Source organism: Toxotes jaculatrix, chromosome 2 (assembly GCF_017976425.1).
Source record: "Toxotes jaculatrix isolate fToxJac2 chromosome 2, fToxJac2.pri, whole genome shotgun sequence".
NCBI lineage: Eukaryota > Metazoa > Chordata > Actinopteri > Toxotidae > Toxotes > Toxotes jaculatrix.
In genome coordinates this window covers 21,152,442-21,176,350 of record NC_054395.1, presented here as the reverse complement: position 1 = coordinate 21,176,350, position 23,909 = coordinate 21,152,442, and the positions used below count along the sequence as shown (strand labels likewise).

Genomic DNA, 23,909 nt, shown 5'->3' with positions numbered 1-23,909 from the left:
CTTGTTTCTGGGACATGACGACATGACTTGATTTCACTATGTATGTGATGGAGTATCATGCATTGCAGTTTCAGTTACCTCCTCCAGTTTGTATGTGATCATGGTGAAAGCTCTGAAGACGCTGTCTGTGGAGCCGGTGATGGTGATGATCCTCTCCGGACAGGATCCCTCTGAGATGTTGACCCGAGCGCTGCTCTGTGGGGACACAGGTCATTAGGCCACTTAACGGTCAACTTTAAAGGAACAATTCGATGTTTTGGGAAATACCCTTTATCACTGTCTTCCCGTGACAACACACTAACAGAAAGCAAATATGTACATTTCCCAAAATGTCAAACTATTCGCTTAATCTTCTTGTGGTTGGGTTTCCAGAGACATACAGTGGATACAGACACACTGTACAGCACAGCACACCCACGGGTAGGAAAGTCAAGTGACATGAGGTAAAGGAGGTGAGGCTGAAAGCTAAACAGCACATTTCTCTATCTCAGACTGACAATCTAATAGAGTTTCTCCGCAGGGCATTGCCCTCTGACGATAAAGCCCCCGGCCTCCTCTCCTTCCATTTTGTGTTCTTGTAGCTCTCTGAGTTAGAGGCACATGAGCAGAGATGGGGCAACACTCTGACCTCTGGGACCATTTTCTCCAGTCACTCCAGTGAGTCATGCTCCCACTGTAGCTGTAAGCCCCGTGGACGGGCTGACAGGATGAGGCTCATACAGTTGGGAAGTAACAAAGGCCAAAACTGGCTGGCTGATTGGATGAATGGCTGGATGACTACCATGGGTGAGTGGTTTATCCTAGCAGCTCTGTGGGGTTGCATTGTCCCATGACCTCACTATTCCTCTGTTTATCCTTCTGCCTCATAAAGTACAACATAAAACCTTAGCAGCCTGTGAAAGAATCAAATGTACCACCACCGTGTCAGCCTAATTACTTTATAATACAAGGAATTAACCAAGTGGCATTAGTTTGGCTGCACCCTTGAGATTTATAAAGAGGGTATGGAGGGGCAGACAGAGAAAAGAGAAAAGAGGAAGTTGTTTTAGGCAGGAAAATAAAAAGAAAGGGATTTTGAGAGTGAGCAGCAAGAGGAGGGGTAGTGAATGAAGGAGAGAGAGGATTTAAATTGAAATGGTGCCGTTATTGCCCAAAAGGCAATTCGGACAATGTACCTGTTCTGTATGCTTTTCAGACTCAGAGCTCGCAAACATGCTTTATTATTAGCTTACTCCCACAGATTTCTTATTAATACACACATCTGCCAGAAAGCCTGACCATTTTTAAAGACCCTCTGAGATTGACTTGTGTTATCTCTTGCAATGAACCAGCTTGACTTGTGGTCATAGACGGAAAAGGCAGAAAATAAAAGAGATGTGCTTGGGTTCATGTCTTAGTATAAGAAACAGGGAGCAAAGTGGGCTTATTTCAGCTGCATGGTACGCTGACACACGCACACATGTAGTCGCTCATAAACACATATGAACAACAGATTGCATGGCTACTTAAAACATGAAGAAAAATATAAGCACAGATAATGAATGCACGGATCATTTAAATGTTGAGGTTTAAAGCTCAAAATCATGGACACTGTACCTCTTCTCGTATTCGTTTCACAGTCTCTCCTTTCTGGAAAAGAGCAGATGAAGGACAGCTTTAATCAGAATTAAATGTGTTTCGTTTGAAAAATACAATTACTGTACATCAGTGTCCTCGACCTCAAAGTGAAACCTGCCATTTCAAACCATGTAAGTCTGATTAGAATTTATCAGAACAAATTTCAGCTAGAATTTCAATCTGCAATGTATCGCATAGGCGTCCTCTGCACTACTGTCTTCTGTGTGTGTGCGTGCATGTGTGTGTGTGTGTGTATGTGTATGTGTATGTGAAGACCTCCTGCCAGGGACAAGAACATTTTGTCGGGCTTGTGTCACTGTGCAGCACATCCTCTGCTGGTTTTTTGATTGCTTCTTCTTCTCTCCCCCATTTTCTTTTGGCTAAAGTCCATCCAAGCTGTCACACCTCTGTTTCACACCTTCATGCACCCACTGACGATCACTTTCTTACAAAAGCATCAAAAACAGTATCATATCACACCCCAGGCGACACTGTTATTTATGTTATCTTCTAGGAAAACGTATTATTTGTGGTCCATTGTAACTCTGGCGGTCTTCTATTGATGGGAAAGAGATGAGAGGTTTGAGATAGGCAAGGGAAAAAGGCGTGGAGGGTGGAGTGCCAAGTTATTAGTAGAAGTACTGCAGATCAAGTGCCTCTCTCTGTCAAGCTGCACGGTATGAGCCAAACTCATCTCTCTCTTTCTCGCCCTTTCTTTTCATTCTCAATTTCCTCTTAGATATTTAGATTTCTGTAACACATTACAGCACCCATTCCGATGTCTTTCTTTCCATGACTCTTTACTTCCTGCATTATTTTTCGTCCCTATTCTTTCTTCTATCGATGTCTTTTGTAGGTGTTGTATTACAAGGCATGATAGCAGGAGCTACAGTGCAGCAAGGCCCTTCGTAACAGACACTAAAAGTGCCCACAAGGGGCCAACAGTAATATGTCTTTGGAGCTCAGTTTCAACAGGAGGCTTGCAGTCAATGCACTAATGTTTTTCTTTGATGGATTACTGTGTTGCATTACGGGTGGTGGGGGTGGTGAGGTCTTAAGAGGGTTGGTTTAAGGCAATTACATTTAGGATGGGGATATTCAGAACAACGATTGTTTGTTAGAGGGCTTTGTGTTCTGTGTTGATTTCAAAACTGAATCAAGACAGAGAGAAAAATTATTCTACAAGAGCTTATTATGAATTCACATAAAAGGCATCAATAAGATATCTGGCTTAGAGCAATGGAAAATAGCTGGGGATTTGACACAGGAATAGCATTTTAAAACATCTGCCTCATATGTTAAAGGAATATCCTTCTGTTTTTATGATTAATACCCTTATATATGCAAAATAGGACATCTCACCTTTCCTATGATGCTGCCAACCTCCTAAAATACAAAGAGATAAAAGCATTTACATGAATTAAAATAGGAAAAAAGCTAAACATATAATCCTTCTAGTAAATGTTCATTATTCATCAATTCTATGAATCAAGTACATAATTTATAAAGCAGTGACAAATATGCTGCAGCACGCATTCATTCATAAACAATGTGAGGCTTGTACCTTTCCATGCATGAGCAGCCGTAGTGTGAGGGTCACTCCCAAGCCCCCATCTCCAAAGTCCTGCTCACAGTTCATAGTGATGTGGGAGTGGCATGCAGGGAGACGCATGAACGGGGCTCATCCGCTGGTCACGCAGTCAAACGAAGGCCAGCGCTCGTTCTCTGGCTCTCCGAGGTCCTTCAGTGCTGCTCTAAGAGAGACAAAAAAAAGTAATGCTGAAATAAACTGTTAAGTGAATGAATAGAATCTGCTCGAGAACATACAATGCTTCTATCCTACCAAAGAAATGTGTGAATCGAGTCATAAACATATGCATTCATGCTCCCATAGTTTGCACTCAAGATGCACACACACACATTAAAATCCCTTGTCAAGAGACATTAATTCAGCGTCATTATTCACTGAACATAATGTGCCACTATTAAAACTAATGGCTGTGTTCTAGCTCAGTTCTCGGAAACCGCATGCTTGTGCCGTATCTGACTGCACTGTTGACTGAATGATAATTCCCAGAGATCAAAGGCATTCAGATGAATAGAGGACAAATCAAAGCTGAAATCAAACACACTCATACCATCGAAGGCCTTTCAGGCAGCACATTGTAATTAAGTATCTCTGTGAGGAAGTTCTTCATTAGTTTGAGTCAGTGTAATATTGATGGTGTTTCATAACAAAGTCATAATGAAGACCATTGTGTGTGCAGGATATTGACCATAAGCACCAGCAGTGTCAGCGATGTTGCATCTCATCAGAGCTTTGGGGGTCCTAACAGACTGTGGGTGGCCATCGATGACTAACACACTATCTGTGTCTTCATTAACTGACAAGCGGGTTCTCTCACAGTGAGCTGTGTGATTTTTGAAATTGGATTGGAAAAAAAAAGAGAAAGAAAAAAGAAATGTCCTTTCAGATGAGTGCGCCAGGAGATTCATGCAAAGTTAATCAAATTCAATTCGAAACAGTTTTCATAAAAGCGAAAATGTTTGGAGTTTCTTTGGGGACCTGGTTCTATCTGTTCCATCACAGTCAGCTGGAGATAGAAACAAAACCTGTCCTGGTGAGACAGAGCAGAATTTATACACAGACAGCAAGTGAAAAGTATCAGTAATGATCCCAGAATAACAATGTGGCAGCAGCTATGCGTATGTCAGTTATGTGACATACTGTATGATGATTAAAGTGTCACCTCGCTGCTCGCAATCTCAACATGATGTGTACAATTAGTTCATGAAATCCTTCATGTTTCCTCCTGATTTAAATTTCTTTACATTTGTCAGTGAGGACAGGAGACAGGTAGATAAATATGTGACAGATAAATACAGCTAAGTACTGCATGATTAGCAGAACTTATCATTTTCCAGATGCAGTGGTAGCAAGTAACTAAGTACATTTACTTAAGTAGTGTACTTAAAGTATGTACAGTTTTGAGGTACTTGTACTTTTTGATTTTATGCGGCTTTATACGTCTAATTTACTGCCTTTCAGAGGGAAATCATTTCTGTATATATTTATACATTTTCTATATTAGTTCTAGATTTAGTTACTTTGCACATTAAGATATTTATACAAAAAAATTAGATAATTAGCAAATAAATTAGAATGAATTATTATAGACTAAGCCAACCAGCACTGTATACAGTAGTTAAAATTATCCACAACTTTACCGGCTGCAACATTAAAGTGATGTACACACTAACTCATCTGTAATTCTAACACTATAATATATTTTACTTTGAAAGAGGCCACTCTGCTTAATGAGTACTTTTACTTTTGGTACAGTTAAGTATATTTTGATGCTAATACTTCTTTTACTTAAATACATTTTGAAGGCAAGATTTTACTGCTAATTTACTTAAGTACTTCTCCAAAACACTGCTCAGATGACATGACAAATGCATTTATTTTCTTTAGATTAGAGCTGCTAATTAATGAAACTAATAATAATTTTATCAGCTCTCGTTTCAATATTATAATAAAATGAATTTGCTTTTAATGACGCTCTACAGATGTTTGTGAAAAAACCACACCTTTCGTGATGTGTGACAATCTTTTACTGTCACACATCATGTTAATCACTCATATTCAGTACCAACGCACTGACAAATTATTCCTCTTTGAGTCATCGTGGCCACTTGTTTGTCTGCCAAGTGCATTCCAACCAGCCTACAGCAGCACTGTATACTAGTCCTCTGCTACACTCCTACGGACCCCGCCTGACATATGTGTGTGTGTGTGTGATTTATAAAGCTGCATGCTGTCTGTAGATTTAGTGAGCTATGTGAGCATTCATGTTTAATAAATTGGTACTATTTTAGATGAAATTTGTTGGAAGGCAGGTTTATTGCTTTTGCTCAGTGCACGAGGCCATCGCTGTTTTGCTGATTTATTTATGCACTGGATGCTTTCAAAGACACGTTCAAACGCTCACACACATGCTTCTTTAAGATGTCACTGAGCGTGACTGCCTGTATGTGCTTTGTATTCCCTCCGTGGCTGTAGCACAGTCTGACATGCCAGCCTGTCAAAATGTGAAAGTAAGTGAAGCAAAGTGTCATTTTGTTGGACTAGATTGCATCAAATCAAACTTTCTCTACTATTTTGAAAGGGAAGCTCATTGGATTGACTCACAGAGCTATCAGTTAGGAGCTCATCTCCATACAATTTCCATAAATATCAAACAAAGACCAGGGGCTTGACTGGAGACAAACAAAAACTGCAACATTTTGCTCGCTGTCAGCTTAAGATACAAGGCCAAGTAATCATGACCATAAGCTTGATCGATGCATCCTGAGCACGTGTTATCACAGAGCACATTTGTGGAACCCGTGGGCTAACTTCATTATGTTTAGGCACTGAAGGGCATGGCTAAAATGTTAGCACTTTATTGCATTAGGAGTTAATGGTTGAAGGGATCATTATGTGCTGCTCTGTGGGTTGATAACAAGGCATGTGCTCTGTGTTTGTGTGAGGGCGGTGAGCCTCTGAACTCCTCATTTCCAGAATCCCAAGCAGCAGCGTTCCAGGATGAACAGAGCCCCTCTGTTCTAAATTAGACCTGGTAACTCAGAAGAGGGAATTAGCAAAGTGCAGACTGCAACGCTGGCTGAAAAAATACAGTCAGACCAGGAGAGAGGCGGAGAGCCCATCTACTGTCCTGCCGCTCTGTCACTGACTGTTAACCTTGGTTCTGCTCTGCCTGACTGAATCCAGTGTACAGGAGCTCCTGTTGTGAGTCACTGCCTGCATTCATCTTTATATACACTAAATTAAGCATGACTTTGTGAAACCAAATGACTGACACAAAAAACAAATGGCAACAACGCCATGTTTTTCTTCAGCCTGCTATTAACCAGTTTAAAGTGTCACTCAGTTTAAAAACATAAAAGGATAATTCTGCTTTATTAAATATGGGTCACGTTTTTGTACTTTTGGCCATCATTTGTATTAGTTATATTAACACTGCACTCACCAAAATTACTGCTGAGACAATCATTCAGGTTGTGAACACAAGCCGACACTGTGACCGGACGATCTAAACCCCTTTATTTGGAGATAATGCTGAAAGTTCACCTGAATTGTTGATAATGATTCTTCATTGTGCAGGAAGTGTGGAAGGTCAAAGCTGAACTACAAAGTTGGTCTGTAAACTGTGATGTTTATTTACAATGTCAGTGTAATAATTTTACATTTTTCTTTATTATTAGCCTTGGTACCTACATGGCTCTAGGGATGTCAGTGTCATTCTACTATATAGTCGGTTCACCACTTTAGTGTATACTCACATATCCCTGACTTCTCCCCTAGTACCACCACCAGGTTGACATTTATGTACTTCACTGATACTGTCTCAAAAACGAATTTATGGATTGCAATGACATTTGATACAGCTTTCCCTGATCTGCAGGTCAATCCTGACGCAGCAAAAAATTCAAAGTTTTCACTTAACTAGTGAAATATCTAATCCACCCATTTCACTGGCACCTTATTTTGTATAGACATTGTACAGATCTATCCTTGTTACCTTAGTGATGACTTTTGCTCCAGTTATGCTAACATGCTAAACTAAGATGTAGATGCAAATGGAAAACATTACACCTGCTTAACCTCATTATTTATTATTGTCCTTGTGAAAGTGTTAGCCTGTATCACCAAAGGAAAGAATAATACTATTCTATAATACACAATACAAAATACACATAAAACTATTGAACTCCACTGATATCTTTACTGTCTTATTTGCATATTTTTTGTTATATAGGTTACTATATAATGTGATAACAATAATTATGTAAATAAGACTAATTTTGTTTACCAAAAGATGAAATAAACCAAAAAGTCCTTTAATACATCAGGAATCCAGAGGTGTATTTGTCACCAACTTCCACAAAGCATACATCAAAAGATGTCATGGATAAAAGCAACCGGCATACATCCCCCGACAGCCACCAGCAATATTTTCTTTTTCCTTGCCATGTTTTCAGGAGCATCCACTCCAGAGAGACTGTCAAGATGAAAAGGACGGTGTACAACCCGCTTGTCTAGAGGACTCGACACCTGTTCCGAGGCAACCAAGTCCCTCACTGAACCGGCAAACAGACGGCTCTGGGCAGGCTTAGAGGAAATGAAGAAGGAATGAGGACATGCCTGGTCTCCATGGTGAAAGCTGGAAAAAGGGTCCCCCTCTGCATACAGTACATACATGGGGTTAGGGATATTAAGTGTCTGCTCAACATACATACAGAGGTAGAGAGCACAGGGTGTTCCCCGGGTGGGCACATATAAAGAAGTAAGTGAGAGGGTGTCAATGTGTGTACATGCGCACAGGGAGGGCAAGAGGTGAGAGACCATTCACACACATGCTTGCACAGCCCTCTGCACATACATACAGCCAACCACATTCCCAGGTCTGTGTGCACCAAAACAAAGCACACATACAGCTGCTGGGATGAAAGGAGGCAACAATTCACACACAGAAAAAGTGTCCTGTGGAAGCACAGGAGCGGACAGCCTTTGATCTGTTGAGAAGTGCCACAGGAGGACTTTGTGCAGCTATCTGTCATGAACGAACTCAAACAACTGCTACGTTTGAGGACATGGCTGACACAATGAGAGCGTCATCTGCTGCGATGATGAGGACAAAGAAAAAAATGACTTCAAGCACAAGAGGGGAAAGAAATAGAGTCCTCTAGGCTCCTCTTCACTAGTGGTCAGTCAGCCTCCTCCAAACTTAAATGAGACCCTGAGGGAATAAACATGCAGGCACACATCCACACAAGGACACACAAGGGTACACACAGAAACACCTGTAAACAAAATGTACTGCCATTTGGAGTATCTGCCTGTGAATCTGACTACATCCTGTACACAAGAGAGTAGGGATGCACCGATCCACATTTTTTCACTTCCAATACGATCCCGATACCTGAATTTGGATATCTGCCGATATGATACTATTCCGATACCAGCACTCTGTTTGCTTTAATATTATTATTATCATTATTGTTAATTTTACATGATGCTGTAATAAATCGACTACACAGGCAAGGATGATATGTACGAATGTATGCATGTATGTCCCAGAAAGGCAACTTGAGGTAAGTATAAGGTCAGAAAAGAAAGTCAGAAAAACAGGAAATCCTGTTAACAGTCAATATTTATTAAATTCAGGAGATGCCCATATAACGTAGAAACAAAAAGGGCTGCTTGATCTGATCAGCACAAATTAAGTATACTGGCTCTTGTAGCAGAAACAAATAAAGGTTTTTAAAATCTCAAACATCCCGAGGGGCGGAAGCTCACTCACGGTTCATTATCTTCCTGCTGTACCTAGAAGGGACATAAGTCTGTGTGTAATATATAGCTGGTGTGTGAATTACCTGTATGACTTTCCTGTTATGGTGTCCCTCTTTGGTTTATCGTTTGTGTGTAAAAGTTAATAGCGCGACCGATGCTAATGCGCTAGCCCGTCAATGGGATTCTCCATATTATGTTAGCATCGAGCTAATCGCTACTTACTACCACTTGTAGTTCGCGGCGGAGCTTCCGCCCCTCGGTAGAGCGGCCTTGCAAACATTGCACGTTGCTGTCTTGCTTCGTGGTGTTTCTAGTGCAAAATATTTCCACACAGCGGACATGTGCTGAAAAGTTGGCTAGCCACGGTGCTGCTCAATGCTCGCCTGCTAACTGGCTGCAAACTGTGGAGTGGATTTCCTGAACGGCGGCGTGTCTCAATACTCAGCGTCCCGTTCAGGAAATCCTTTCCACAATTAGCAGAGCAGCTGGCAGGGAATCGCTTGTGGAGTCATTTCAGCAGACAACATTAAAGCACAGACATGGTTCATGGATCGGAAATCTCCGCAGGTTGGATCGGAAGATGGTGGACTAACACAGTTAACGACTGCATAATACTTAAACTTCAGCACAATTACTACTTTGCGCCAGGTGTGAATGAAATATTCAAAGAGAGGCTGCATGTTTAGATTAGCTTTAACCACATCACAGCCACGAGTCATCCTGGGATTCATCAGTAATAGTGCTTTACGAGACCTGCCACGGAGTGGATAGAAAACTGTATACACAACATAAAACTCTTGTACATTTACATGAATTTATTTTTCAAAGTGATGTACAAACGAGGTACAACCCAAACCACAGAAGCTTAAGGAGAAGTCTTTGAATAAAAGTGTCCCAAAACTCTGTGGTTCCACCTGACACAAGTCCCACAAGGCTTTCTGGTGTATGAAGTAATATAGGGAGAAGCAAGATACAATTTTTTTGTTGTTGTTGTTTTTTTTAGAAGCGCTAAAGTAGGATCAAGAGATAAACAGGGAAAAAATGAGTTTTAGGTGAGTAAGCACTCTTGACAGAAAGACAGAAAGGAATTCAGCCAAATCAATCGAGTATGGTAACTCATTCCACCATCAAGGACACACAAATGAAGCGTACTTTAAACCTCCTCTCAGACGTTCAGAAATTACATCTTATGTTCTCTTAGATGTAGCAGCAGTAAACTAGTCTGTGTTAAAGCGCCTGAAATGTTCAAATCTTGTTCTTCCCTTCTCAATGACATTAAATAATTTTTAATGAATACAAAACAAATCCTTGGTGTAAAACTCAAAATGTGTAAAAGTGTACATGTGACACCATCATTAAAAATAAGAAGCTGATTGAGAAAATATGTTTCAGGGCCTTTAAGTTAAATGTACATACATCCTGTAGCTTTATTATATACTTTGAGCAAAAGCTGACAAATTAACAATTAAAAGCACTTAAGTATGAAAAGCTTTCTTCACCATTGCTGCGCTTCCACCATCTCTCTACTGAGATGAGAGTCAGAGAAAAGAGACAGGAGGAGAGGGCTGTAACGGTGAAACAGCAGAGGCTTGAAATTAAAGAGTAGTGTTTCATCTCTCAGCATGTCTGTCTCAGCTGTGTCACATATAATGGGAGGGGTCAGCCCTCATCGCAGAAGGGACTGTCCTCTCCTATCAGCCCCTGGCTTCATCTGGTGTCAAAGCATAACCGTGTTGGCCTGCAGCACAAGCAGCCTGTCAACCACAAGGCCCCAGAGAAGGTTATCAGACCCCTGGGCTGCTTGAGGCTCCCAGAGCCAGCTCGGCTTCCCTGCCAGAGAGGACGCCGACAGCCGCGTTCACGGCAGCCACTGCACCCAAATGTGGGCTGACGCTGATAAGATTACCCTCAGGCACTATGTTTTTAATCCATAATCTGTGGCGTTTTTAAAGGGAGAATAAAACTACAAAATTTTCCTGCAGATTGTGTTGACAAATCTGCTGAAAAGTTCCTAATTCGAAGTGCTGTGACAAAATTACTCGCGTAGGAACTTCTAGGCATCTTCAAAAGTTGTGTGGGTTTTCTGGCTGACATGATGAATTTAGAGAACTGTCAAGTTGATTATTAAATGAGGTTCTTATTTATAACAAAACACTATAATATCTCCCACATTCCCATAACACATTTTTGACTAGATCAGAACTAAAAAATCTTTTAACTACACACAAAAGCAGTTTATATCTCAACATTATACCAACTGTCATTCCACTTTTATTAGTGTGATGACGGCTCAGGAGCTACAGCAGCTATAAATTATTGACATCAGAAACAGGGGCTTTTGCAAATTCTGTCATATCTCAAAGTGGCACGAATCAATACTCTCAGGGCTTCATCTTGTCAAAGCAACTTACAATCATGTCAATCTGTCTACGCGGCTTAGACAAAGATCACCTTCTGTGGCAGAGTCTGCATAATTACGAGTGAATCCAATAACCAATGAACAGCGGTGTAATTGACACTCCATTATTGCAGTCTATCCTGGGCCATCAGTTTCTGTGTGGAGCAGTATTTAGTTAGTTTAGGCTCAATGGTTATAAATAAGCATATACTTTGACGGAACATGGCCACCATGTGAGGAACATACACTGATCAAGTGTTGATGCGGTTGTTTTCACAAAGGATCCTGTCTCCTCATTAGGTGAACCTGAGTTCCTTCCTCCTTCTCATTATTGCCAGCAGGGATAAAACAACACAAACACACAGATAATGAACCTTACAGGGCTGCGTTTCTCTGAGCTGTCAGTTGTTATCTCCCAAGCGGCTGCTGGTTCCAGACACACAGTGGCACCGTCTGAGCCTGTATTACGCTGGCTTTGGTTAGCATGGGGACAGCATGGCCCAGGCCCATACACTACACACTTGTCATTTAGCTTTCGTCATAGTTTAGGGCTGCATGTGACGATATTGAAAAACGCTCTTTATAATTGACCAGAGTCTTAGGTGATGTCTTGAAATTGCTTGTTTTATCAAAAACTCTAAACCAAAAACCAAAGTTCAAATCACTATTATATATTACAAAGAAAAGCAGGAAATCATCATATTTGCCTGAGAGATGTCCGTCTTTTTCTTTCTCCAAAAGCAACTGAAGTGATTAATCGGTTATCAAAACAGTCACCATTAATTTTCTGCACACCAGCTAATCGTTTAACAGACTAATCACTGCAGCTCTATTCCAGCCGCAAACTAATCTTTTTCATTTTATAGATCTCCTACAGTAAATTTAAGAAAATCTCTAAATGGCTTCGGATGCCACATGCTGCAGAGCTCTTTTCATTTGGTTATACATTTTGACGTCTCCAGAGTGTTTATCCCTCTGGATTCAACACTGGAATTTTCTGGTCATTTGCCTCGCCTTGACTTACAATGGCATGGTTCTTATTATTAGAGAGCTTCTATTAGGGACCATATATCATTCTGAATGGTTTTTTGGCATGGTGGAGAATACACTTTGGCAGGGTATTAACTCCAGCTTTTATCCCATCCCTCTTACTGGATGAAGGTCACTCTCTCTATCTGCAAAATGACTTTCCTCTCTTCTCTTTCATCCCTGCTTTCCTCCCATCCTCCACACCAGGGCATGAGTCAGAGAATCTGACACCTCAGAGGAGAGAGGAGAGGAGAGGAGAGGAGAGAGAGGAGAACAGTAGAGAGATGGGAGACAAATTGAGAGAGAAAGAGGGACAGATGGGGACAATCAGAGGGAAGAGAGAAGAGCTGATCAATATCTCTGAGAAACAAGTAACCTGAGAAGATGTGGACTGGCCCCACTTCCTTGACATCCACAGCACTGTGTTAAAAATGGCAATTAAATTCATGAGCGCACAGATGGTGTAGGAATCCTTGCTCCGATTTACTGTACAATATCCTTTATAGTGCAGTACAGCATGGCTGCAAAATCATACTGTTTACAGCATCGCTCCAAGCCGATGGTTGGTTATTTGCTATACAGCAGTACCATGCACGTTGAGCTGAAACTACATATTACATAAGCCCCACAACAAACTGAGCACAAACCCAAAAATAGTGCAGTCCCTGTTAAATATTTCAGGCACTCGGCAGCTGAAAGGGGGGGATAAAAAGCTTCTCTCCTCCTTGGTCGCAATACAAAACACATACACACACTGATACAGATGGCCAATTGAAAGAAAAACCTCCATTTAGTGTACTGTAGAGCAAAGCGGATTACTGTCACGAAGGCAGTCTTTTAGCTTATTCGCTTGATATACAGCACTTTCTCACTGGAGTGGCGTACTTAGAAATCACCTATCCTTATTTCTTGAGTCACTCTCTGCACAGTATAGACAGCATGAAAGCTCCTATTTCAGGGAAACTTCTGAACTAAATAAATCACGCTCATGAGACTCTTTGTGAGACACAACAGGAGAGTCACAAGGCCTGCTGGGTCAATCTTCGGAGCTCAACACAGTGCTATCTTTTCATAGCGGGGACAGCCCGCAGCTCTGTCAACCACCGGGTCAGTCTTAAGAACAGCGACGAGGGTCACACTCTGTTAAATAAGAAAGACCCTCTTCATAGCAGAACAAGAAGGTCCAAAACAAAGAAATCTACACTGTTTTTTTGCATAGAAGCTGCCAGATCACAAATCAGTAGGCAATTCATGTGAGTTTATTTCACGTTCTTCCTGTACAACACGGCCTTCTTCATGGTGCAAACATAAGGATAATGAACATGCAGCAAAAATCTATTTCAATCAACAAAGCTGGAGAAGGTACGGGAGTCGAGCCTCAAGAGTCTGTAGTTATTAGACAGCGACAAGCACAGGTTAATTGCTCAAATGCAGGTTAATTGCTACAGGGGATTTATCTCAAATATTGGAGAGGAAATTAATTTGTTTCACAACAACGCTCCTGTGACAACAACATCTAAATGGATACCTGAGTGAAGATGTTGATAGTGATTTGCCTCATAAAAGTCTGGAGACCAAAAGCACTATAAGTGATTACAGGTTTTAAGTCAAAACAGAAACAATTTAATACAAATTAGATGTTGACATTATTTTAAGAGAATACAGTAAAAAAGAAAACCTGCATACAATTCAAGATGTTTTGGCAGTGGAAACCGTTATGCTCCTCTGTGTTGTTTATGGCTAAATTACCCCAGGAAGCTCTTCTTTTATTCTCCTCTTCTGTAAAAGGTGATTGAATATCCACAATCTCACTCTGTAGAACTATTTAATAGAGTGAAGCTGCTGCACTTGGCTGCATTTACTTGATGACTCCAAACTAAAACTAAGCATTGTGCCCCCCCCCTTCAGTCAGCATCTTAGTAGATGAGAGGAATTATTGGCAGCTCGCAGACGTTGGAGCAGCACGTGTCAGGTCTGGCTTCTGTTATTTATGAAGCCTCTCAGCCCCAGCCCTCACTCTGCAGCAGAGATGCAGGTGGGGTTTCATTATTGAAGATGCTCTTCCACTTCTTATTAGATCTCTGACTCTCAGAGTGCATTAAGGAATTGAATTTGGACAGAGAGTCAGCAATACATGATGGTCTTATCTTAGCCCCCTGGAGTCCCTCTAAAAGATGTGTGTTCCTCACAGATTAGCCAAATTGTATGTCCTAGTCCCTCTTCCCTTTTCAGGAATACACAGTACATTTGCACTTAAGCAGATGCTTCCTTCACCAGGCACACACACAAGAAATTCATATTCCTTATTGATCTCTCTTATGTGGTTGTGAAGATAAATATAAATCGTGTTCCCCTACTTCTTCAGTGAAAGAGTCATGCAGAGTGTTGCATCCAAATGAATTCTCCCATAAACAGTTTAGAGTTATACCCTAAGTGATGAGCAGTTCCCCAATTGTCCAATTTCTCTTCATTTTTCTTTGCAACATGCAAGATTCACAAGCATCTCCTGGCAAGCAAAGACCATGACTTCCTTAATCAATTAGCTGATCCACTCTTAGATGCTTTTTTTTTATTGATTCAGTTGTACTGAAAAGTGCAAAGATGACCAGTCTCTTGAATTTTATATGGGCCTTTTGTGCTAAAATGACGAAATTTAAGCCCTAACATGCAAAACGTGAGTGTTTATAAAACTGAAAGTGGAAACAGCTCTCATTTCCATTCCAGCTATTACCATCTGAGAGAAATATCAAGACTAATTTGTACATTATAGTTCATCAAGATGAAGACAAGCCTCTTTGGGTCCTCTATACCAAATGAAAATAAACTTTAAAATATTCATAGTAAATTGTGTCTTCAAATATATATATATGGAAATATATGGAAACTGTATGAGCAGGATTACTAATAAACCATAACTCTCTGTTACTTATTTATTTAATTACTTACTTAGTTTGCTAAATGTTACCAGAGATTCTTAGCTTTAATTAACAAAACATGTCCAACCAAAAGACATCTGCGCTGAGTTTTGGTTTTCATTTGGGTCAGCTCATTAAGACAGTTTTTCTATCCAGTGTAAGACTAATGCAATTAGGTATCTTGGTGAATAATGGTGCTGTCACACACACTCGCTGCCTCAGCACCAAGCAGGCGCCCACAGTATTGGACTTGTTGAGAATGATCTTTGTGTTCAGGGCTGGCCTGGCGAACGGGGTCTACTTTCATTATCATAAAACCGTCCACACACAAGAGACCAATTGTCTCCTCGGTCTCACTGTGTCCCCTGCTCATCTGGCGACTTTCTGCCATATGCTGGTTTTAACAACCCCAGTCAGTTTATGACTATGACATTTATTCAGCTCCAACGCATGAATCTAGGAAATGATTTCATCCAAAACTCATGTGAGTGCGTCCAAGTAGCCTAAAAACTGTGGAGATGTGTGAGAATGGCAGGAAGAATTTAAATAATTAAAAGGCCTGATTCTGGCTTTAATTCGTCGATTGCCCGTTGAAAGAGAGTTTGAAGACGAAACTGAAAATCTGCGTCTCTCTATTTGATGTAATTCCATCGATGAGACCCTATAGTGACAGTGGATAGCGGTCGCCTATTGGATAAGAGCTGTTTGAAGTTGGAGATTTAGGAACATGCTGTCCAAAAAGAATCCAAGTCACTTACCAATTTTCATGTAAAAGGTCGCAGGCTGCAGTTCCCACTAATGTATCCCCATGTATCTGCGTTGACCGGGGTTTGTATCCATATAGAGTCCAATGACACGGACGCGTAGTGCGCACTGTCCTCCCGGTGTGTCAGCAGACTGGGGTGCAGGACGCCTGTGCGCTGAGGAGGGGAGAGACACGCTGAGAGAGAGAGAGAAAGAGAGATACAGGCGACCACCCCGCTCAACCTGATCACCGTAAACCGAAGCTAGCCCGTGGAAGAGAGCCGAGCACTCACTGGGTGAAAAAAAAAATCCTCTGGCTCAGCTGCCTTCAAGGCTGCAGTAGGCTATGTTTGTATCCCCGCCACGGCCGGTGTGGTGTGATCCTTCCTGTCCCCACAGGACCTCTATTGGGAGCGCTGTGCGTTTCGCCCTTTGCGTCGCACCGCACATCGACACATTCAGGATCACTGACTTTCTGCGCGGTGTGAAATCTGGCATGATCGGGGAAATTATATCTAATCAATCAGACAATTCAGAAATGTGCGGTTTTACCCTGTCTTAATTATAGTGAGTGTTTTCATGGAGGAAATTTAGTGAGGAGAATGATTTAGCCTTAATTTACTAGTTAAGTGTAAATCAAATTGAGAAATGACCAAGGGTTTACTGTAGGTCTCATAGAAATATTGGGCCAAATTTAAAGTTAAATCATAATTCATGGTTTTAATCAAACTTGGTGGTGCAAATGTAGCTGAAGCTCTTCGCATTTTCTTTTGGAGTTTTTGGTGTGGGAGACAGACAACAGTAACTTTCTCTCACGTAGCGCCATCTAGTGTATACATCTTGATATTACGATTTTTTTACATTTCTGAGGACAAAACCGCGGGTAGAAGGGGTGCATACACACAGCCACATAGAAGCTGTGTGTATGTTATGGGGCATACACACAAATTTCCACAGTTATCCAAGTACTCTATGTGGTGTTGTGAGGCTGAGGACCTACCTACTTATTAATCTAGCGAAACCACAGCCAAGGGAACGGGCTTGGCAGAATCAGCCATAAAGTAGTACAGACTATAAAGTAAAGAGAGAGATTATATCACACAGTTTGTTAAGGTTATTAGCTGTTTATTTCTCATATTATGATATGTTTGTTAAGGTTATTAGCTGTTTATTTCTCGTGATATTTCTCATATTATGACTCAGGGAATCCTTATTGAGATAAAAGAAATGCAGTTGTGTTGTGTTCCAACAATAGTTCTGCCCTATAAATTTCATCTGGTCCACTGAGCGAGATGTTGTTTTTCCAAACAGTAGGAGGTGCTGTGCGATTTCAAATCCATCCTGCAGAGACAGGCATCTTGTTAGGGAAAAAAAATGCAACCACCACTGTGTGTGGGTCAGGCTGTAGCCAGCCATGGTGACGTGGCTTTAAAACATCTCAGGTGCACTGTTGGATGTGACACAGCCATCAGCCTTAATTGTGTCAATACACACTCATATTTTCCTGATTTCCTGATATGTGTGTGAGGTGTGTAAAGTATGAGGCAAAGTGAGAGATCTACATGTTAACTTTGATTTAATTTTATGGTTTGAATTTACATTTTAGTGACTGAACAACACATTAGGGATCTGTATTTGAATAATTTCTCATTTAGTGTGGTTAAGCCTGAACTGCTCGCATGTGTTTTCACTGAAACAAACAAAAAAACAAACAAACAAACACATACATACATAAATAAATACATAATACATAAATACATAAAATAAAAACATTCCATACACTGGGACTGGCACTAAGCTACACTCACTAAGCTGCACGTTTTTTTTAAATAAGTGTTCTTTTTTTAACGTTTGTGTTATTTATATGTGTGCCAGGAATCTCTACAAAATTTCGTTATGCTTGCATAATGACAAAGGACTCTTGAATCTTGTAACATCATAATTTCTAAAACCAAATAGAGCTGTAAATTAGACAGTGTTGTCAAATTCACAAAAGCATTGCTTGTGCTGAAATCAGCCATGGTATACAGACCCCCATTTGCTTTGGCAAACACAATGACATTACACAGAAACAACCAACTATAACACAAGCCTTTGATAAAAGCACGCCATTTGAGAGAAGTAGCAAACGGTGGAAAGAGGTGACTTTTTTTTGTCTTTAGGGCTAAGTTTTTACATAGAGAAAAGTTTGGTTCTAAATTAAATAAAAATGTAAAAATGAACTATGATAAAATCGTGATCGTGATTTTACCATTAAAAAATCGTGATGTGATATTTTTGCCATATCGCCCACCCCTACACTGAAACAACGAGAGATGACACCAGGGCAACAATTACACAGTCGTGGAACATCTCTCTTCCTCTCTCCAATCCTCTCATGCACAAACATGGCTTAACATCCCTTCTGTCTGTATGCACATGCCAGAACTCACAGTTGGTTCACCTTTCATTAAAGTAACTTCTGCAGTAGCTTTTCTTGAAAGCTGAAATCATCTTTCATTCCCTCTCAAGCAAGAAGCAATGGTTTCATGTTTACTTGTCAAACATGAAAGTGATTCCTAGTACAAACTTAAAAATAACTTCCTTTATAATTCACGTGAGAAGACTACAGAGTATTTCACTTTCTGCTGTACCTGTTTAAAGAATGAAATAGCTCCTATTTAGTGTTTACCACTGTGACTGTTAGATGCAGAAGATATGTATGATATGTAAGATGTAGAAAGCACATTTCCATATCTTCCTTTGAAGATGTATGGCTTTGCTTTGAAGCAAGTATATTAATTATAACAATGGACAGAACAGACTGGAGTAGGAATACTAATAAGAGATTTAGTATTAAATAGCTTACAGAACAACAATTATCATCATGCTCTGTGAGTGTTGTTTTGTATGTACTTCAAGAGAAAAAAAACATGCTGAAGACACTTTTTTCAATCAGTAAATCAGCCTTCAATAATACTATATAAAATATATTTTTAAAAAAACATAATAAATATACTCCAGGGAAAATGTGTGGGAAAAAAAAGAAGATCAAATGAAATGAGAGAAGTTCTGCAAAAGCAGCAAAAAAAAAAAAAAAAAAAAAAAAATCTACTGATGAGCTTCCCACAGATCCACAGGTGGGCCCTTCTAGGTGATTAGATGCACTTTTAGTTGTATTTCTGATGTCTGTATCACAGCTAAGATCACTATCACTATTAAAAGACAAAAAAACATTGAGTGTTTTCTATCCGTTAGTAACATCCCCAGCTTGGCCAGCCACTTAAGCAAATCACCATGATTTCAGCTGTGTGACCACAGAGATCTTTTATGCTTCACAATGTTATCTGAAATATGAGTCTTTTCCTGACATTTCTCCACATTCTTCAGAGAAAGGAAGTAAATAAGTACATTTACTCAAGTACTTAAGTGCTATGGCAAAGACATCCTTTGTCTGTACATTTAAAACTGAACAGCACACTGTCACCACTTAATGCTGAAAAATTATTCCTTTAAACTTATACGACTTTAAACAGCACTATTTTAGAGCCTTGTGGATGCAAGACTTTCTATAACACCCTCCTCACTTTTACTGACGAGAAAGATCATTGTTACATTTCTCTTTCATTTAATAATAATGAGTCTCCTCCTGCACCCAGATAAACGAAGCTTTGTTCAAAACTGTGTTCCAGTTTTAACTGAACCAATTTTAAAAAATGGAAATTTCATGCAAGTCCTCATCTCCATTTTCACAATCATGCAGAAAAAAAACAAATCTGTAACTGTTTAGTGTCTCAATAACAGGACATAGCCAAGGTGCTGGGTTATAGTTACCTTAAATCAGTGCCTGTAAAGAAAAAAAAAAAAGTGAGGATGAGGTCATGGCAGATGTGAGAGGAAGTGCTCCTCCAGGCGTCTCAAACAGGCCAAAGGATGTCATCCACAGATGCACAAATATGCAGTGTTGGCAACATTATGACAGTATGGTGTCTCATGTTGTGGCTGGAAACAGCCTGTGGGCAGGAATCTGATCTGATAAGCATAATGAAAAGTGTGGGAAGTTCTGACTTTAATTTCAAAGAGGTGTGGAAGAGTGAACAGAAGCCTAAAATGAGGATGTGACATAAGATCAGCATTATTAAAGTCCCTCCAACTATCTGATTGTTACTGACAAAACGGAGCAGATTGCACATTCTTATTTAACTGTACATTCTGTTATAGAACACTCATCTGTATATCATGTTTATTTTATATATCTACTGTAGATACTGTATATCCTGCACTTGTTGCCATATCCTGCACTTGCTGCTTTTGCACTTCTTAAATTGAATTGAATTGAATTGAATTGAATTGAAAATCTTAATCTTCAAATATCTATCCTTCAAATAGCTTTTGATCTGGGGAAACAGGGAATCAGATCTGTGCCCGAGGACAATACTGTACTTGTACACAATACCTCAATAGTGCGGCAAACACCAACTGCTTTGATGTTCTTTTGCAACTTGGGCAAGTACTGAAAGTTACTAGTTCCACCATGTTTACTGACACTGATATCGAAAGGAATGTGCATACCAATATTTAATTATGGATATATTTGCAACTCTAAATAACATCCACACTGCAGCAACTTAATAATGAGCGCCTCAAATACAAAGATTTTGTCTGATGTCAGGCCCACATCGGTGCACATAATTTGCAGTGATAAAGGCCAAAATGTTTGTAACTATGCCAACAAAAGGACCAAAACAATTTACAAGAAACAGTCTGTTAAGAGAGCTGGTTAGTGTGCCAGTTTGTGCCTGTTTCTGTGCCCTGGGCTTTAATTATTAAAACCATTGTTTATTCATTCAGGTTTTTAACCCTTTGTTGTCCCATGCAATGTTATGCTTGGCACACATTCAGTCACATGCAATTCAACTGCACTTTCAATGGACGCTAACTAGCATCGCAGCAGTGTTCTGGTGTTGGCACCGAACAACTGAAGGAGGAATTTGGGAGGTATTAAACCTCACGTTGATAACAACTCTCAGTAGTATTGAGTATCAAAAACTGTTCAGTACTGCCACATTGTCTGCTTATTCTTACTTACTCAGGAAACAGTTGCTTGCATTTAACATTTGAGCTCTTTGTCTTCTTTCATTCAACTTTGAAAAATGATTTTGTATGAAAAAAAAACATGTTTATATTTCTCAGAGTAAAAGTATTTCTCTGGTACTGATAATTAACATTATTGTATTGGCAAAAATAAATAAATAAATAATCTTGCTCAAAAGCAATTTAACTGTGTTGAAAATGGAGAAAAGACTGGTGGCTGCCTATTCACAAGTCCACAGACTTCACAGGGACATGCTCACTGCATAGATTATTTTCCATCAGAAGTCTTCACAGTTCACCGATAGTTCATATACTCAGAAATTTAAACTGGTCGTTTAACACTACCAACACTTTCATGTTGGACACTGATTAACTGTACATGCACAAACATCTTTGTACCCGCATTGTCATTTAGCTTGGAACTATGATTATTTTACTATATTACAGAACATAAACAGGAGATCTATTGATGGCTGTGATTTACATTTGAAAGAATCAAAACAATTCAGGAGGATAAACAGAACAAACACATTGCGATTTACATTCTATGACAGCATGTCTGAGCCTGAAGGGATAAAGGAAAAAGATCCTCAAGGTTTTGTTTTTCTGCACATGCCTATACAGATTCCAGGAATGTGGAGAATGGCAAGCGAGTGACAAGAGAGGCCTTGTATTTGTAGGTCTATCTCCTGCCCACCCTGTAGATTAGCCTCTTATCTGTTAAATGAGACAGTGCCGACGGATTTGGATAACAGGACTTTGGCATCAGCACCACACTCCCTGCACTGAGAGCTGTATCACAGAGAGTCCCTGTGCGAGAGCTAAGCAGCACAGGCAGCCTTGGACCAAGCAGTGGGTGGATATGGGGAGCCACATAATAGGCAGCTTCAGACACTGCCATTCCTTCTCCTTGAAAGCAACGCCCCAGAGTCTAGATTCAATTCACACCTTTCCAAATATCACCTGAATGGATATGTGGCTGTGATTCCTGTAGCCGTTGACTCATTTCATCTCAGTCTGCGCTGTAACCATGTGACTAGCCAGGCAATAAGACAGGCTGAAATGCATCCTCCAGCTCTGACTCATGATTTGATCTGGCTTTAAGTCTATTGATAGCTGGCGTTAAGTGCACACCTGGGACCCGACATTGGGTTTCCTCACTTTCCCCCCATTTCCATCCTCCCCAAGTCCAGGGCCTCAGCCAGTTATCAAGCAGTACTGCACCACACACTTGGCAGCCCACACAGAGTTACTGAGACAGAGCTGCCTGCCACATTAGGCGTGAGTGCCAGTCACCATCAGGTCCAATGGACAAAACTGGAGCACATTCCTGAGACCTTACACATTCTTGCTAGTTAATAAATCTCTTAGCCTGCCGAGGACAGAAAACACAGGAAGGTGATGATTATCTAGACCAAAGAGGTAACAGGAGAGGACACAGTGTCAGGTTACACTGAATGGGCTTGCTACTCTGTGCAGGGAGTGGACTCTCCGAGATATATAGGCCACATACTGCAGGTAAATCTGACATCTAAGGTTACCTAGAGGGACTGCATGAAATAACAAGACTAAGAGTCTTCAGCTATGGTAGCAGCACTGTGAGGCTGCACTTAGGCATAGTGGTGCTTTGAGCTATGCTTTCTGGTATTCAGCAGGTATAATTTTTTTTACCATCTTCACATCATAGTTTTGCATGCTAGCATACTAACATTTGCTAATGGGGACTAAACACAACAGTGCAGCTGAGGCTGATGGGAGTGTTGTTAGTTTGGCTAGGATTTAGTCATAAAACAAAATATTGGACTTTAAACTGTGAACTGGTGGTGATAGACAAAAAGTTAAGGCATCACCAAAGTCATTACAATTCATCTAAAGGGGAAATTAACATGTGAACTAAGTTTCATGGTAATCCATCTTGTAGTTGTTGATACATTTCACTCAAAATTGCAAATATCAACCTATTGGTGGTACAAGAGCAAAGGTCAGTCCTCAAGATTTGCCCTCCGGGCACCATGAATGTCTGTACCACAATTTCAGGGCAATTTATCTGAGAGTTGTTGAGATATTTCAGTCTGGAGCAAAATGGTGGACTGATTGATGGACAGCCTCTAGCATGGCTTAAAATTAGGATCTTTACACATGGCATTTCCACAGTCTCATTTTAATCCTGCCGATCACTGTCTTTGTCACTACAACACAGAATTAATCATAACTTAAAAAGGGTCATTTGAACTGTGTAATCATATTACTGCACTGTTGGATTGGTTTAAAGGTATTTCAGGTGACTGCTAAAGAGTTGCAGTACACATTCAGGGGCTTCTGAGGGGCTATTCAGTCATTGGGGTTTTAATGTTATTTCTGCTCCTCATTGGGGTCATCCTGTGGCCATGCCATTTGCTGAATTCTGTATTTGCTGATGTCCTCTTGATGTGTTTCAGAGTCATTAAGCCCGTTTGTCTCTGATAACAAAACTATTACTCCAGTCACAGAAGCCATTAGGGGCTTTTCCTAAGACCTCCATTTAGCATGAGGCCTCATTCAGAGCTGCGTGTTTACTCTGAAATGGAGCAGCCTGATCTGCCACTGGACGGACATACAGAACTGCTAATGACCAACCCTGTAATTGCCTTTGGGGTCTCTGATGGTGGATTAATTATGTAGTGTAATTTGCAAATTATCAGCTAGGTTGCCTCAGTGAGACTTGGATGGGATTAAATTACAGTGAGAAACATGTAAATATGACAAGATGAAAATGCAAGACCCAATTTGCATTTCA

General features: G+C 40.4%; 1 protein-coding gene across 1 annotated transcript in view; it reads right to left on the bottom strand.

The window, feature by feature from the left end:
* LOC121190016 (poly(rC)-binding protein 4-like) overlaps positions 1–23,909 on the bottom strand; it is a 73,832-nt gene that overhangs the window by 44,495 nt on the left and 5,428 nt on the right. The window contains exons 3-7 of the mRNA XM_041050558.1: positions 16,075–16,236; positions 3,182–3,371; positions 2,980–3,003; positions 1,597–1,629; positions 79–195 (exon numbers count right to left, since the gene is read on the bottom strand). Coding sequence (XP_040906492.1) covers positions 79–195; positions 1,597–1,629; positions 2,980–3,003; positions 3,182–3,289 — 282 coding nt within the window. The 5' untranslated portion in view covers positions 3,290–3,371; positions 16,075–16,236. The remainder of the gene's footprint in view (positions 1–78; positions 196–1,596; positions 1,630–2,979; positions 3,004–3,181; positions 3,372–16,074; positions 16,237–23,909) is intronic.